Here is a 16,972-nt window from a genome sequence, read left to right as displayed (position 1 = left end):
CTTAAAGGCCTGCTAATCTTTGGCAGCATTCATTGAATGTCACTGAGTGGCTTTTTATTTCATATTTCCAAGCTTCTTCATCTATGTCCAAACATACTGATAGTTTGTAAGAGACTCTACATAAATTTTAAGTACTTGTCTCATAGTCTCTCTTCAACAGTTAAATCCCTTCACTTTTTAACCAATAAAGGTTTGGATCAGTGGAAGAACATCCTACATGCACTTAAAATTAACTTTAGGGACTGAAATAAGGAACATACATTCTAAACCATCCCATTTAAATGTTGGTAAGATCATTCTCCTGATAATACCTTCAGCCTTAACATTAGAAACATTTTGGCCAAAGACCATGAGTCTGCATTAGCTATTCATCTTTGCAAGGTAGTTGTACAAATTTCTTAGCCTAGTATTTATAAAGAATGCAGTGCTTCAGTAATGAAATCTTCACCTTCATAAGACCATCACAATGAGGTGAATGATTTGTACATGAACATTGTCCTTCACACATCCCTGCGAGACTCGGGGAGTTCCAAGATTCACTTATCCAAGCAAAAGCTCTTGTAGTCCACAGCAATCAAATGCTGTGCCCTGTTTTCCAGAAAGAAATTAAGCTGGGAAAATAAGAGCTTAAATTTGTTGGTCTGGTTTGAAAACAAAAGATTAATTTGTGTGTTCTTCCATAGAGAAAAAAAAAAAAGCCAAACAAAAAAAATTCCCCAACCCCCCCCAAAATGCAAAACAAACCAAAACCCACCCCAAACCCAATAAATCCAAAGTCACTGCTTAGTAGTTGAAAAAAAAAAGTTAAAAAAGGAGGTTGGGCATTCTGCATCAAAAATGGAAGCTGTCTATAAAACTGTCATTCGCAGACTAGCCAGCTGCAAACTGGTTTTCTGACACAATTTCATATACTAGTTCCTACACAAGTGTTAGGATGGATTAAGGACCAAACTATGACACATTAAATATGGGGGGGAGGTTGCTATTGGACATCCTTCTAGACTGTAAACAGGTGTGTTTGCCAACCTATCACTGTGTTCCAGAAAGTCAAGCAAATAAATTGTACTTCAGTAGTAAAGCTATTGAAATTGTTAAACAGAACTCTACTGATTTTCTTTATTTCAAACACTGAAAGCATGCATGATTTTTCAAACAGAAAAATGTATTTTAAAAGATTTAGTAATATTCTACAAGCAGCTCATCAGAATCATGACCACACTGGAATTGCTGCTAGCTTCCCAATCCAGAGAGAGGCCCAAATTAAAACATTAACTAAAAATATCTTTAATTACAAAGAAGTTCAAACTCTAACAGTACCTTTATGAATGGAACCAAGATCCTTGATTCCAGTGTGTATGCCCATGGTTGTTTGTGCTTCCATACCTATTAAAGGTACAGTAAATGCTACAATATTTACCTCGGTTTTCATCAGTTGGACAAAATCCTCAAACCCAGCGCAAGCAGAGGAGAAAGAAAACATCTGACATGAGGACATGCTTTTGTTGCCCCTCACTTGTAGGCTGCTGTTCTGCTGAGAAGCGGCTGAGGTAACACAGCAATTGTAGACCATACGATTCTACACTGAATTTTAGCGTCATCCAGATTTTGGTGCTTGACAAAAGCCCTACAATTTAAAAAAACCGGCAGCTGTGCTAGCTTCAGCATACCAGCTTTACAGCCCCTGTCGTACCCCCTTGTCTTCAGACTTCCACGAAGAGTGGAAGAGTGGTTTCCTAATACCCCCTGCCATCACCCTCTCCCAGGTGCCGCCCCAGGCTCCCGCTGGAGCGCAGGCCACCGCACTGCCGGCGGGGATGCTGTCCGCAAAAAAAAAGCACCAGAAAAACACCGTCTTGGCCGAGATTCCCTTCGCCCCGGGGTCCCAGCCTAGAGAGAAACGGGACGATAGGGAGAGGCCGAGGGGTCCCCACGGCGGGCAGCTCCCTCCCGGCCGGTCCGGCCGCCCCCCGCTGTCCCTGGCGGCAGTTGCGGTCGGCGGAAAATGGCCACTGTGGGCCCAGGCAGCCTTCATCCCCCGCCACCTGGCTTAGGGGCTGGAGGAGCGGTCTCGCAGCCCGCGGCGGGCTACAGTCAGTGCCCGGGACAGGGGCCTCTCCATCGGGCAGGAGAGAACTGCTCGCCCGCCTGTCCCTACGTGGCTTACCTCAGGGGGAGAGGAAACAAGGGAAGGGGAGAGAAAACCGGCGGAGAGAGAATAGGGGCACTCCGGGGGTAAACCCCGCCGTGGTTGCGTATCCCGAAACGGGCAGGCGACCGGAGGCCGCGCCTCCGGTGGCGGGGAACCGCGGGGGAACCGGGCGGGGGGAAGCGAGCCCGCCGGAGGAGGGGCTGGGCCGCAGAGGGGGCAGGGCTGCTCGCCGCAGTCACCCTCACACATACCACGCCGGGGAGGAGGAAAAAAAAAAAAGCCCCGCTCCGGCGGAGGGATACAGTCCTACATATATAGTGGGGCGGAGCAGCCGCACGCTTCCAGCAGTGCTCCAAGCCGCGCCAGGGAGGAGAGTGTCTCCGCCGCTCGTGGTCGCGCAGTTCGTGCAGCCGCCGCTGGGCCCGCCGCTGCCTCGCCATGGTAGGTACTTCCACCGGCCGACCGCGGGGCGCTAGGGCTGGCGCAAAAGGGGCTCGCTCGAAGGGGGCTCGCTGAGGAGCTGATGGTTCGCTGGAGCTGGGTTCTCCCCGTGAGGCAGTGGAGAGGAAGCTCCGCGGGGAAGGGGGGGGGCCGTGGGAAGAGGCAGCGGGAGGCCGTAGCGCTTCCCGCCCTGGTCCCTGCGGGGTGAGCAGGCTGGCGGCAGCAGACGCCCCCCCGCCGTGCTGCGCGGGATCGCCGCTGAACTGGGGCCTTTATTCTTCCGCCGCTTCCTTCCCCCGGGGCCTACGGCCGTGTGGGCGCCCCAGCCCCGCGCCCTGCCGCCGCGGCCCCGCCTCGCTTTCCCCCGCGTGCGGCGCTGGCTCCCCTCCGGAAAGGGCCGGGCTCTTTCCCCTGGGGCCATGGCCCCTCAGCCGTGCAGGGCGCTTTTTTGGGGCGGGGGCCTTGCCGGGCGGGGCGCGGGGCTGCGGGCACGGATCCCGCTCGGCTCCGGCACCAGCTGCACTGCGCAGGGAGCGGGGGGGCGGCCCGGGGGAGGGCACCGCGCTGCAGCTACTGCGCCCTCGCCCCCCATCCCCCAAAAAACGCAGCAGCAGTGGCGAAGCCCATCGCTGTCTGCATTACATCATGTCTCCTCCTCTTCCTCCCCGGCCCCCGCGCACCCCCCGACTGGGGGGGACCGGGGCGCGCTGCGCTTTGCTCTGTTGGAAATGGCCCAGTGCCCTCTCGGGGGGTTCGGCTTGGGGAGCGCAGCTTTCTTTCCCTCTTGGGGGGGGTGCTGCGGAGGAAGATCCGCTGTCTCAGCCGCTGCGGACAGGGGATGGGGAAGGCTGGCTGTGAAGCCTAGGCACCCTCCTTGCTAGAGGATGAGGGCGTAGTGTGGCCAGCGACTGGAGAGGGAGGGGAAGCGGGGATACACTGCAGCAGCGGGTGGCTGCGGCCGCTGGCCGGGAATGGCGCCTGTTGCGCCCGCGGGCTGCGAGCCACCCGCTCCTCGGCCCGGCGGCGCCATCCTCCGCAGTGAGCCTCCCGCAGCGCGCCGCGGGCGGGCTCCAGCACCGCTCTCGTTGTCCTCCGGGCGCTGCGGTGTCAGCCCTGACTCCTCGCAAACGAGGACAAGAGAAAGGGCTGGGATTTTCCCGGTGGTTTTTCTCTTCCTACGAGAGAGGCGAAACGGTTGCAGGCTGACCTCTAATCGCATTTTGGCCACCTGGGTGTCCCTCGGCTCTGTCTCTCCATGTCCCCTTCCCGTCGGGGAAGGCTGACATCACCAGGACAGGATTTGATGACTTGGCTGGGTGGGGTGATGGTTCCAGCCTTGGGTACCTTTGTCCTGTAGTAGGGGCGAGTGGTTGTGCCTGTTGCTTGGAAAAGTGAACCCCGTGGCTGTTTAGAGTCTGTTTGTGTCCTTTTGGCATCACGGTGTGTGCAGAGATGATGGTTTTCTTTATTTTTTATTTTTTTAAAAATCGATTTTTAGAAACATCCATCTAGCTACGACTAATGGGGCACACTGAGCCGGTACTGTGGGTTGGAGGCTTTTGCCGAGGTGTGGCTCTGTTTCCTGTTCTGCAGGGCATGGAGTCTGTTATGTAAATTCCTTAGATAATCTTTGAGTAAAATCTTGCGTTTTCTGGAAAGTCACAAAGAGGCATACAGAAAGTCGAACTGGTTTTTGAGCACAAATATTCTGCTTTTATTAAAGGGGTTTTATTAAGTTTGAACCTTGTCTTTAGCTATTAGCATTTCTACCTGTTTCTCCCTCCAACCCACTGTGCATATGGGAAGTTGTTTAATCATTGCACACAGGCGTTAAAATATGTTTTAAGAAAAAAAGCCTCAACCCGAGTCCCACCACCTATTTACAGGTGATATCTGTGTATGTCACTTAACATATACAGCAGGCTTTCAATCCTACTGTTTTGCTGTGCAAGAGCTTAACAGATTGTATATAGCTTGTTAATTCTCCATTGTTTGTTGCTGTTTACTGCAGTTAAGTGTTTTTTGTACTTGAATAACGGTATTTTAAGACAAAAGACAAGATGCATTTGATGTACAAAATTTTCTGTTCTATTAGTAAAAGTTATCCAATAAAATTAATTTAAAAGGAGTTAATAGCTTGTACTCTCCAGTATCGGTGACTAGACATTTAAAATATTTTTTTTAATTACCAGGAAAGTGCATGTTTTTCTTTAGAGAACTGGTTAGCTCCTTTGACTCCAGCCAGCAGTTTTTCGTGATGTGCTACCTGTACCAAAGGGAGAGGTTTCTGGAAGGATGTGGCTAGGACAGTTAAGCTTTGGAAGGACCCATTTCAAGTACCCACTGAGCTGTGTACACCGTTGGATGCAGCAGTGGCCTCTTGAAAGAAGGTCATAAGCAGGTGTTTTAGATTTTGCTATTTAAAATAATGTAGTAAACAACCCATATATGATTGTGAGGCACCTTAAAATGCTTGGCTGAATGGAAAAACAGTGATGCTTGAAAACAGGCATTTTCTTTGTCAAAGATGGCAAGAATCTCTTTAATACTGAGCAGTAATTCCTCATATCACAGCACAGTCCTTTCCGTTAAGCTTACAGTAGGCTAATGCTTGGTGCAATATGGTGGGGGAGGGCGGGCTTCAGTAGTGATAGATCACTAGGTGGCACACTTGTCATTAGTCCACTAATGTGCAAATACCCCCACGCAGTATTAGGGTCACTATACTGCTGGAAATGACATCTGATGTGATGTGAAACCCCAAACACATGTCATTAAGGATTTCATGCCTCTCTGACTAATTGCAAGGAGCCTGCCCTGTGTCCTTCACTTGACCAAATCGGATTCTCCAAACTGAAGGATGGCATGTGTGGTTCTTCATGTGCAGTTTCAAAACAAATTGGCTTCTTTGCTTTTGGAAATGGCTGTTTGGTGTAGATGAGTGGAATTTCCTTGCAGAGGCAGAGTTCATGGGGTTGAAAGTGGCTTTGCAAAGTAATGATAAATCACTACTGAAATCTACAGGAAGTATCTTGAGGCTTGATATAGCTGGAAGTAAAAAATATTCTAAAATGTTCTATTCTTCGTGTAGGCTGATCAGCTGACTGAAGAACAGATTGCTGGTAAGTGTGTTGATGAGAAGCATTTATTTTTTTTTTTTTGCTAACTCCTGTGACTAAAAGAAAATATGTTACCTCAAGCATAATGGAAAAAAACCTTTCTGACAATTTAAAATCTGTACTAACACTTATAAAAAAACACTAATTTTAAGAACAAAACAAAAAAAACACATTATGGAAAATTACTGGTTCATTGCCTCGTAATTTAGATCGCTTATTATCTGTAGACCAAGGAACAGTTTTTAGACTTTCAGACTTGAGCCAAGTCCTAGATTTCCTGCAAACAGAAATAATTACTAGGTTCAAGTGAGGTCAAAACAGGCCTAGGTACTCTTTTCTTTTTTAATAAAGTGAAGATAAACTTGAAATGGCAACAAATAAACCTAAAATGGATTAATATAGGCCAGTGTCTTTAAATAATTTCTAACGATGTCTGTAATTCAGACTGAAGAAGGCACATTATTTGGCCTTCTGGAGACTAGTCACCAACTTGTAGCTGATGCATATTTGTATTGTCTGCTGCCTTAAAAATAAGGTGAATGACAACACTTGTTGTTCCTGTAAGTCTGTTAATGATGAAGGGGACCCAGTGAGTCACTTTAGTTATCCCAGGTAGTTGCTGTTTATGGTTCAGCTGTGCTTCAAGATACTGTTGAATATCATAATCCTGATATTCAACATAACACATTATGTTGAAATGTGTTACAGAGTTCTAATGCAGATAATAATCACATGAAAGAAGTTTGAATATACTATGCAAATTACGTGTTGGGACTATAAGTAATATATTTTTATTAATATTTAAGTGTTAATTCTGTCCAGACGTGGAAAGATAATGTTTCTTAAAATTGTACTAAACATTGTCAGTTAAGTGCATTTTTAGGAAGCAGTTTTCTCATGCTGGTGATGTTGCTAAACACTGGGACTGTTTCTGCCTTTAGAGTTCAAGGAAGCCTTTTCCCTATTTGACAAAGATGGTGATGGTACTATCACAACAAAAGAACTGGGAACTGTCATGAGGTCACTGGGTCAAAATCCAACAGAAGCAGAATTACAGGATATGATCAACGAGGTAGATGCTGATGGTAAGTGTTGAAAGGTAGTTATTAGTGCATGACCTCCATTCCTGGGCTTGGACTGCATAGGCAAGGTTCTGTGACATTGATCTCTTGAAGCAGTTTTGAAATACTCAATAGAATCTAAACTGAGAGGGGTATAAATCTTAATTGCTCTGCACAGCAGTCAAAGATGCTAGCAGTATTAGTGAGAATCTTAAAAAAGGGGATGGGCAGAGACAAAGTTACACTGTTAGTCTTTAATATTTTATAGGCCGCAGGCTTCCTATTGCTATCTTATTTGCCCTGACCTACTGTTAACCTGTGTTTCCACCCTGCTTTTCTATACATGTTTCAGCCTGTGTTGTTCTTAATAGCTGTACTAATGTCTGTGTTGTTTTTTTTCTCAAGCCAGAAATGTGGTAGGAGTGGTATAGTGCTAATTTCCAAGAACTGAAAATGCAACGGGGAGAGACAGTATAGTCTAATGTAGTACATTAGATCCCTAATAGATGGAATGGAGTGACTGGAGGCAAAGGCAGAAAAAAACCATCCAGTATGGTCTATCAATTATTTTAAATGGATGTCAGAAAGGGTAACTGCATGTCTTGTTTCTGAGACTCCAGGTAGGCTAGGAGTTATAAAAGGAAAAATGCTTTCTCCTGCACAGAAATATCAAAGCTTTGATCTTGTATGTTTTTATTATGGTGATATTTCTCTTAACACTTCTGTGAAAGTATGCTGGCAAGAGTATAGATTATCTAATTATCTGTCTACATATCCTTTCCTAAAAGTGTAAGTTGATCTTAATTGTTAGCTCTTGGATGCAGATACTAAAAAGCTTCTCTGTTTGCAGTGCTGCAAAGTGTTTGTATCCAATGGCTTCTCCAGGTTGCAGTCCACTTGCTGCACTAAGTAGATTAAAAATGAAAGAAAACTCAGGCTTTTAGATAAATATACCTGCCCATCTGTTTAAACTTGTTCTATGGCAGAATGCTTTCACTGAGGATTTTGCAAAGCTGAGTACAAGACCTGTGTTGAGATTTTAGCTGCTAGGTAAAGCTGGCTGTGATAATAAATCGTTGTGTATGTCTCCATCTGGAATCCCTAAGCTTCAAAGGTTTTCTTAACCTACATCTACTTCGTTTCTCTGCTATACTTACCCAGTGAGTTTGTGCACTTCCGTCAAGCAATAGGTAGATATTGGTTTCACAGTGAGCTATTTAATGTGGGGCCTTTGGCATATAGGGTTGAATCCTGACTTTACAAATCTTGTTTCCGCTGTTTTAGTGAAGTTATTTTCACCACACCACTTTTCTCATAGCTTTGAGCAGCCTGAAGATTGAATGGAAAGCTTAAAAATCATAGGGGTGAGGTCTGGATGTTACCAGGGATCTTCATTTTTACAGTGAAGAAACACCTATAAGAATGCCTGCTGCTGTGTTTACCAGAAATAACAAATAATAGCAGATTCTCTCTTGTCACTGGAATTAGCAGATCCTTGTTAAAGGATGTGCGCCTCTACCAATGGTGCGTTACTTCTGTGGTGTGCAACATAATATTAAGGAAGTTGACTTTAGCAAGGAAGAAACATTTGAGTGGCTTTAGTGAAGTGTTGTTTCCTCAAATTTCAGGTATCCTGGATTTGTAGTGTCAGCTTTACAATATGTTCTTTTCTGGAATCTCCTACAGCAACTGGAGATTCTAAAGAAACTAAACAATTACTTTTGGGGAGTATGCCATAATACTGATCAACATTGGAGCATCAGAAGGACACTTTGCTTGCAGCTTGGGTGGCAAATGGTATGGCTTGACCTGGAGAGAAGGCAACAGTTGATTTCTGTTGTGCTGAAACACTGCTGTGACAGCAGCTACGGCACAGTGTAATGGCAAAAAGGCAGTGGCAGCAATCTGGGGAGAAGATCCAGTCCTTCTGGAAGAATGGCTTACAGAGGATCTGGCTATCTTGTCAGTAGCTAAGTTAAAAGCCTGATTTTTTTTTCTTTTCTGTATAAAGAAAAGCGTGGAAGTTTAATTTTTTGGAGTTTCTTTTTATTAAGGCAATGGCACTATCGACTTCCCTGAGTTTTTAACCATGATGGCCAGAAAAATGAAGGACACAGACAGTGAGGAAGAAATCCGTGAGGCATTCCGGGTCTTTGACAAGGTATTAATAAAAGTACAAATATTCTTTAGAAACTGTAATTATGCCCAACTTCTCAATGTGTTCTCCATCTGTGTCTTGAAGGAAAAAAAGTCCTCTAATAGAAATAGAGGAATTGGCAAAAGAGCTGGGACTGTTCTGGAAACAGAACCAGGACTACTGCAGGCTGGTTCTGCGTACTTTACACAGCAGGTTTAAGCTTTAGGCTCACCCATAAGGAAAACCTTCTGGCCTTTCCTTAGGAGCAGAGATGAGCAGAACTTGATGGTTGTGGGGTCGTTTTTTTGCTTTGTTTTGGTGGGTGGGATTTTTCTCTGCCTCTTGACTTTGGGAGGAGGAAATATTTGTATGCATGCACAAGGTTTTATACTTTAAGGGAAGCTTTTGAAGCTAAGGTGAAGTCACCAGTATTCAGAGGAATATGAAGCATTGCATGTTGTGTTTTCAAGATGTGGACATTGAGATTGCGTTCAAGAGAACTTGAGTTTGACCCCCTTTGTCATCTTTAAGGATACCTGGGCATACATGGTAAATGCCTGTTGTTTCTAGAACAGGAGTTCCTATCTTTTGATTGATTGGATATGACAGATATTGCAAAAGAATTGTGCTGAATAATGGCTGCTGCAGCTGCTAAGCTGTTGCACATGCGTGTGTGGAAAGAGGCCTTACTACTTTTTATTGCTAAAAGTCTCTGTCTTTAGTACTTAGCCAAACATGCTAGAAAATTGTTCAATCATTTGGTTACTATCTGCCCTGTGGGGTTATTTCTGAAGACTGTATTTGTGTTTAAAGCCACTGAGGTAGGTTACTTCCTGGTGATGGTCATACAAACTCCTGCTCTAAACTAGTATATTTTTCCAGTCTGTGGAAGAGGACAGTATCCCAAATGGCTGGGGATGAGCTCTTTTTTTTTTTTTTTTTTTCTTTTGGTGGTGGTTTGTATTGCCAGAAAGCTTTTCACAGCTCCTTAGAGTTTAAAGGCTTGCTTTGACGGTTTGTTCTATATAATATCTTGTCCAAGAAGCCTAAGCAGTCTGGTTTTACAGGTAGTATTGCACACAAGAGAGAGCTGACTTTGTTCTTGCTGGTAGTTAAATTGTTGATTTTTTTCCTTTCCTAGGCAGTGGAGACTGAACAAAACCCATTTTGCTTATGGGTTTATTTTCGAAAGCTCTTTAAAACATTGCAAATACTTTATGACAGCTACAAATCAGCCGTGCAGTTATTCTTGCAGTACCATAATTGTACAGAAAGATATGGTGGCATGCATGCCTCATAAGGCAATGAGACTAGTATGTACTGTAGGATTATAGAGTGTACCAGATCTGTGTATGTCCCAGGTGCCATAAGGCTAGTTTGAAAGCAGTTACTGGAAACCCAGATATAATTTCAGAGTTAATCAATGCCAGGTTAATCGTGGTCTTTTCCAACTTCTTCCTCACAGGATGGCAATGGCTATATCAGTGCAGCAGAGCTACGTCATGTTATGACAAACTTAGGAGAAAAGCTAACAGATGAAGAAGTAGATGAAATGATCAGAGAAGCAGACATTGATGGGGATGGGCAGGTCAACTATGAAGGTAAAAAGATGCTTGTCTTGTCTCAAAACAATTACTCCGAGTGAAAGCCTCTTGCATAGGGCATAAATTTCTAGTACTGGAGGCACCAGTTTATTTGGTTGTTTACATCTGTGGACAAAGGCCTACAGTCAGTGAAAGGCTTTTTTATGTGAAGTGTTTTTAAGAGGCTTCTCATTTGATGTACTCAGAAACAATAAATCACAGTGACTTTTTATTTTTTCAGAATTCGTACAGATGATGACTGCAAAGTGAAGAGACCTCCTTTACACCTTTTTTCCTCTAGAAGAATCAAATTGAATCTTTTACTTACCTCTTGCAAAAAAAAAATGTTCATTTATTCATTCTGTTTCTGTATAGCAAAACTGAATGTCAAAATACCTTCTGTCCACAAACTGCATGTAATGGTTGGTGGTCCTGTCCCCAAAAGATAAACATCAGTTTTACAATATAAGTAATTGTACTACCTTGAAAATTAAAAAAAAAAAAAAAAAGGAAGCACTTAGTGAACTCAAAAGTTCCATTTGCTAATGACTATTACACTGTTTGGGCTGGCCAGTTTTTCATGCATGCAGCTTGACAATTGAGCACAGTCAGACATTTGTATTAAAAGGAAAAAAAACCAACCTAGAGGATCCACCCTTTTGTGCAGTGGTGGATTCTAGTTCAATTTGTAGTATAAATTGTCATAGCTGGTTTACTTTAAAATTGGTTTATACCTCAGGATGGTATGCAGCAAAATGGTTGAAGGATGCAAAACTTAGAGAAAATGCCCTAAAGGTTGAATGGTTCTCCTGTACGTAGCAGTGTGCTCCAAAAATATGATGATCTTAACTATGGATGGCATGTCTGTGTTAAAATACCGGTTTAACATTGTCTGCATTGCACTATAGTGAAACGGGTGTCGGGCTGTTACCGTTCACAAAAATTTTTAAAAGAAACCTTCACCAAGGGAGCATCTTTGGACTCTCATATTTTTAAAACCTTCTGTACCATGACTTGGAGCTGGCGGAGTAGCCTGTGGACTTCAGCACAACTATCAACATCGCTGTTCAAGATATTATGATTTATGTCCATTCCAAGTTGTAAATGCTAGTCTTTTTTTTCCAATAAAAGACCATTAACTTAAAGGTGGTGTTAAATGCTTTGTAAAGCTAAAATATATATATATATATAATTGAGATACTAAACCAAAAAAGCGGTAGGAGGGAAGTGTTTCTATGAATGACTTGCTGCTAAATTATAATGCACATGTATGCAATAAGTTATCCCCTATCTTTTCAAGATGGCAAGAACTGACCTCCTGTAACCCAAGACCTTTGCTATAAATAAATGAACTTGTGCTTGCCTTTCATATTACGACAATGTTAATTTAGTTGGTCTCAAAGTCGTGTAATGCTGACTCGTCAGCTATCAGCACAGAAGTAACACCACATTTCACTAAAGTGGAGAGCTCTGAGCATGCATGTCAATACTGGGGAAATGTGTAGGTTGCTTATGTTTTTTTGACAGGTTATAGAAACCAGTTGGAGAACTTAAACAGCATGGACTTCATAGATATGATTCAAACATGCAGAAAATGCATTTCTCTGCCCACCCACAGAAAGAAAACAAGGATATTTATTTTACAATACGCATTAAAAAAAGCCCATTTCCAAAAAGGCTTTATGTCTTGGCTTATCTTCTCAAACACTTGCATGAATTTTGTGGGGTGGAGAAGAGGACTAGGGTTAATTTGAAAACCATCTTGTTACTTCTGCTTTGCATGCACTAGCAGTGCTTAGTCATTCCAGATCTCTGAGTAGGTGTTCTCTGATCCTTCAGCTTCCCCATGAATGAGTGGCAAAGCAGCCGTTTGCACTCTTTATTTGTCTGAAAGAAGAATGCCTTTTTTAATTTTTTTTTTTTTTTTTTTTTTTTTAATAGTAGAGCCTCCATGTGGCAGGCTTCTATGCTTGGGAGGGAGGGACGGATTACAGCTTAATTACTTGCCTGTAAGTTTGTTTCCAAATGTAACTGGAGTTGCAGACCTTAATTGCTTAATTGCCTTTGGTTTTGGAGAGTGTTGATACTATCTCTTGAAAAAGATGCAAGTCTCTGTTCATCCTGTCTAACTGAGGTGCCTGTGTTAAGAACTTGGTGGCTTGAAATATGGCTTTGCTCAGTGGGGGTTAAGAGATGCTTCCAGAAGGCAACTGAGACTATTTGCCTTCAGTGACTATATATTTTATTTATTTTTTTCTGGGAAGGGGTGGGGGGAGTTCTGGGTGACTAGGGACCCAGACACCTTAACCAAGTGCCTAAAAGTTAGATGGGCTGAATGTAGGCAATTCTTTAGATCTCTAGTTGTTGCAAAGGCTTTTTGCTATGGCTGCATATGCTGTCCTAGCAAATCTGGCCAGGATGATGGGAATGTCTGACTACCGTTTGAAAGTAGAGTCTTGCATGGCAGCTGCAAACTGATACTTTGGTAGTGCTTGAGAATGGCTGCACTGATTCTGTAGACCAGCTTTTAAAGAGAATTGCTAGAGACAGGCAAGGTAGGAGCAATGGTTGCTGCTCTGTACTAATTACTTCTGCCTGAGTGTGCAGAGAGATCTTGTCTAGTAGGTAAATGCTTCTTACCATCTTATGTGTCATTCACTCACGGTTGGTAGGGTAGTTCATTTAAGAACAGCTGCTTTTAGCTTATTCAGTGTGCTCTGTGCTTGCTAGCAAAGGGGCCTCATTGCTGCAAGAGGTTCTTGGCTTGATTAGAAGTTGTCTGGCAGTGTGCAGTGTTGGTATGCCCTGTAACTGAATCTGCTTGGAGGTATCTAATTATTAACTGACTTCAGTACCACATCAACCTCGAGTAAATGTATCCTCTGTACAGGACTTTAGCTTTGTTCCCTTCTGCATAGTGAATATGTAGAGAAATTAAATGGTGTCATCAAGGACTTCTTTTTTTTCTTTTCCTTTTTTCTTTCTTTTTTTTTTTTTTAATCCCCTCCTGTGAGAGTGTGTGTGTGTGTGTGTGGCTTTTGCTTTTTCCAAATGTGAAAGTGTGGGCTGGATACACTTGGTGCATGGCTTAGAAACATGGGACTGGAAAGAACTTCCTGGGTCATCAGATCCAGTCCCCGGCTATTGCGGGCAACCGTGTCACATAATCCTTTTAATAAACTGATCAAGCTTAACCACCTGCTTGTAAGTGGCTTGTTTTCATGGAAGTTCTGTAACTCATGTTGCTTTCAACTGATGCAAGTAATATATGAAATATGAAGTTAATCAAAAGGTCCTCCGGCTTAGCTTTAGGTTTATCATTACACTTATTTAACTGACTTGAACCTGTTATTCTTTGCACAACACTCAGGAAAGTGTTGAATCTTTACACCCCCTTGCTATGAATAAGAGTTGGTGTGCTTGCTAATTTTTTTTTTAATGGAAAAGATGGATGTCTGGCTTGTTGAAATCTGTTAGATGTGTTAATTGTCAAGGCAAGAAGCAATTGAGTTACTTGTATTTGATACATAAATTTAAGGCTAGAGTATACATAACCATTTTTAAAACACATCAACTCGCAGTGTAGTTTTATATTTAATACTGAAATTGTACTGCTAAAATTTAAACTGCTGTTAATCATATTCCTCTTCTGATCATAATGAAAAAATAAAGGGTAAGAAAATGCTTAACATAGATTATTCATTATCATGATTATTTTATTAATAATTCAGGCTCTGAAACGTCTCCAGGTATGGGACATTTATTTTGTTTGCTGGGGGTGGGGGGAGGAGGAGGGTGTGTGTGAGGGGGTAGGTTACTCTTATTCACCAACCATTTGTCACGTGTGCAGCTTCAGAAACACAGATGCTATCAAAAACTGATGAAATTACACTACACCTTACTGATGTGTTAGATGTATGTGTGGGCCGTGTGCAGTGCTAGCACTGCCAGACCCCCACCCTGGACAGGTGGGGGGGGGAGCACGGACGAGCCTTTACTTTCATCCCTATGCTGAGTATGCATGTGATGTGAATGGAGATCTGTGCTCCAATGTGATGCCATCCTAAACTAAAGTTACAGTCTTGGGGTTTAGAAGTAACAGAATTAATACAGCTTGCTTTTCATCTGCCATGAACCTTAACAGGAACACTGTCTTACTACAATCTAATTAGGGTTTTGTTGGTGTTGGTTTTATTTTGTTTTTTTGGGGGGCGGTAGGGGTTTTTGGTTTGTTTTCAAAATTTAGTTACGGAGTGAAATCTGTCAGAAAGGACTGCAGCAGGGCCACAGCATGACTTCTGACCATAGATGTCTAGCTACCAAGTGAAAATAGGCAATGAAGGCTGATGCCATGTTTTGGCTGACTAATATTTAGGAAAGTAAATTGTATACTTGCATATAGAGCAGAGGGACCACTAAAATCAGTACAACAAACACATAAAATTGTGTGGGGATTTTCACATAACAGCAGTGAAATTCCAAGCTATTGAAGTTTTGGTTTGGTTTTGTTTTGGGTTTTGTTGGGGTTTTTTGTTTTGTTTTAGGTTTTTGTTTGTCTTTTTTGTTTGGGTTTTTTTAATCCAAATATAAGATTTTTATTTTTTTTAAGTAATATATCAGATGACGAATTGTGTATGGATCTGGAGCTCCAAAGATTCCAACATATTATTTGCTATAGAAAATTTGTATGAAGGCTTAAGTACTTAAAAAATAATATGTTTCTTAAGATCCTCTATCAGTGAGTATCCTAGGAAAGCATTCAGAACATAGAAGCTTTGTCAGCTGGGAAATCCTGCGCAGATCTCCTCCAAAGAGTCACTTTCAGTTTCCTCAGAAGTCAGCATCTGCAGAAATACTGAAGGAATTATTCATAATGCAGCCCTTTCCTGGCAAAAACATCTAAGGTAATTAGTGGTAGAAATACGACATGAAAAGTAGGCTAATCATCTAAAAAGTAATAAAAATTTTTCTGATTTTTTTAAATTTTTATTTCTAGATCTCTATGATGTATTTGAAAAATAGATTCTTGAACAAAAGTTCTACTTGCCCTCCCAGTTGCAGCATTTAAAATGAGCACAGTATTTGTGCAGAAACCAACAGCAACTGAGAAATCCATTAAAAGTATTAAATAGCATTCCCCATTTTACTAGTTTGCAGTTGGGTCAGCAATAGTAATGCTGACAGCATAGTAAGTATTCTGAAACAGGATAAGAGCAAAAAGAATACCTGTGATAGGGCTGCTTTGTGGTCTTACGGAGTATTTGTTGCCCATAAAGCTATAAATATTTGACTGTGAGTTTCCTGGGCATTAGGATTTTCTAGCAGCAGTCTTACCACTCAGTTTGTCTGCTTTTCTTCACCTGTTCCCCAAAGCCTGCTCTGTGATAACTCTGTTTACCTGACAATATGCAACCTGGAAAAGTTAGTTGTAAGCCTGCTGTAGTTCAGAATTTGCCAGACATACTCTGCTTATTCTGAGCGTTCTTAAAAGAGTAATTTCCTCCAGACATGCTGGTAGGAGACAAAATGTAACCATGATTTCAAATAGGTTTTTACTGAGTCTCTTTCATTAATTATTTTAGCCCAGAGTATTTAGCTCCCTATGAATCTGTGCTATATCATCAAAACTAGTTTCTCAAGGACTTTGTAATAAAATTTGAAGGATATTTTCTAGTAACTTACTTGTTTCTTTAGATATTAGTAAAATAAAAATTCCTACACACATACACCAGCTGCTCTGGCAGGTAATCAGTGTGCATGATTCTGTCCATCCTACATAGCTGAAACAAAAGTAGATTGAATCAGTAAATCAACTCAATATGTAAAATGTGTTTTCACTACGGAGGAAGATAACTTGCTCTACACCACAGTTATGAAAACATAGCTAAAGTGTGAAAATTGCTTGCTGATTAATTTTCCATCATATTAATTTGTAGAGGAAGGTAGATAATTGCTTCACTAACTTCAGTTATTATTCTTGTCTATCTTAAACACTTGCAGATACGGAAAATATTATAGCAAAAGAATGGTCCTAGGGCTACAAAACTAAGCACTCAAAATTTACAAAAATATCCAATTAAGGTTGTCCATTAAACTTCAGTTTGGCCTATTGCAAATGTGATTGCAAAACATTATGCAGCTATCTTGTTCATACTACACTGCCCACAGCATCTTTGCATCAGTGTATTAAATATTTCATTGTAGCTTTCTTTTTGAACGCATTTTATTCCATACCCTAGTCATTACCCACTACCCAGCTCTTGTTCCAGAGAGTGAATTACTAGTTTCTTCCATTTTTCCAATGGCACTTAAGTATCTGAGTACTTCACAAATACTGCTTTCTTTTCAAGACACACAGTGAAGTGAGGGCATACTTTATGCCCATGAAATAGAAGGAGCTGAGATGCAGTCACTAAAGTCCAAAGCAGTATTTCTAAGAGCTCAATCTTAGACATTTTTATTTGGCAGAATCATAATCATGC

At 42.1% G+C, this 16,972-nt stretch overlaps 1 protein-coding gene across 1 annotated transcript; it reads left to right on the top strand.

Annotated features, from left to right (window-relative positions):
• The first annotated feature begins 2,467 nt into the window (after positions 1 to 2,467).
• CALM1 (calmodulin 1) lies at positions 2,468 to 11,859 on the top strand. Its single transcript, XM_005149502.4, has 6 exons — positions 2,468 to 2,590; positions 5,682 to 5,712; positions 6,651 to 6,794; positions 8,825 to 8,931; positions 10,373 to 10,508; positions 10,732 to 11,859. Exons 1-6 carry the CDS (start codon positions 2,588 to 2,590, stop codon positions 10,758 to 10,760), a joined length of 450 nt encoding a protein of 149 aa, XP_005149559.1. The 5' UTR covers positions 2,468 to 2,587; the 3' UTR covers positions 10,761 to 11,859.
• The last annotated feature ends 5,113 nt before the right edge of the window (positions 11,860 to 16,972 follow it).

Source organism: Melopsittacus undulatus, chromosome 4, assembly GCF_012275295.1.
Source record: "Melopsittacus undulatus isolate bMelUnd1 chromosome 4, bMelUnd1.mat.Z, whole genome shotgun sequence".
Taxonomy (NCBI): domain Eukaryota; kingdom Metazoa; phylum Chordata; class Aves; order Psittaciformes; family Psittaculidae; genus Melopsittacus; species Melopsittacus undulatus.
Note: the sequence above shows the minus strand (reverse complement) of the source record. Positions and strands in the feature narration are given on the sequence as shown.

What these genes read in the sequence shown, in the direction of transcription:
- CALM1 (XM_005149502.4), top strand. An exon ending in CAACGAGGTAGATGCTGATG is followed by an intron (nt 6,795 to 8,824) that starts GTAAGTGTTGAA and finishes CTTTTTATTAAG; the next exon opens with GCAATGGCACTATCGACTTC. An exon ending in TGGGCAGGTCAACTATGAAG is followed by an intron (nt 10,509 to 10,731) that starts GTAAAAAGATGC and finishes TTATTTTTTCAG; the next exon opens with AATTCGTACAGATGATGACT.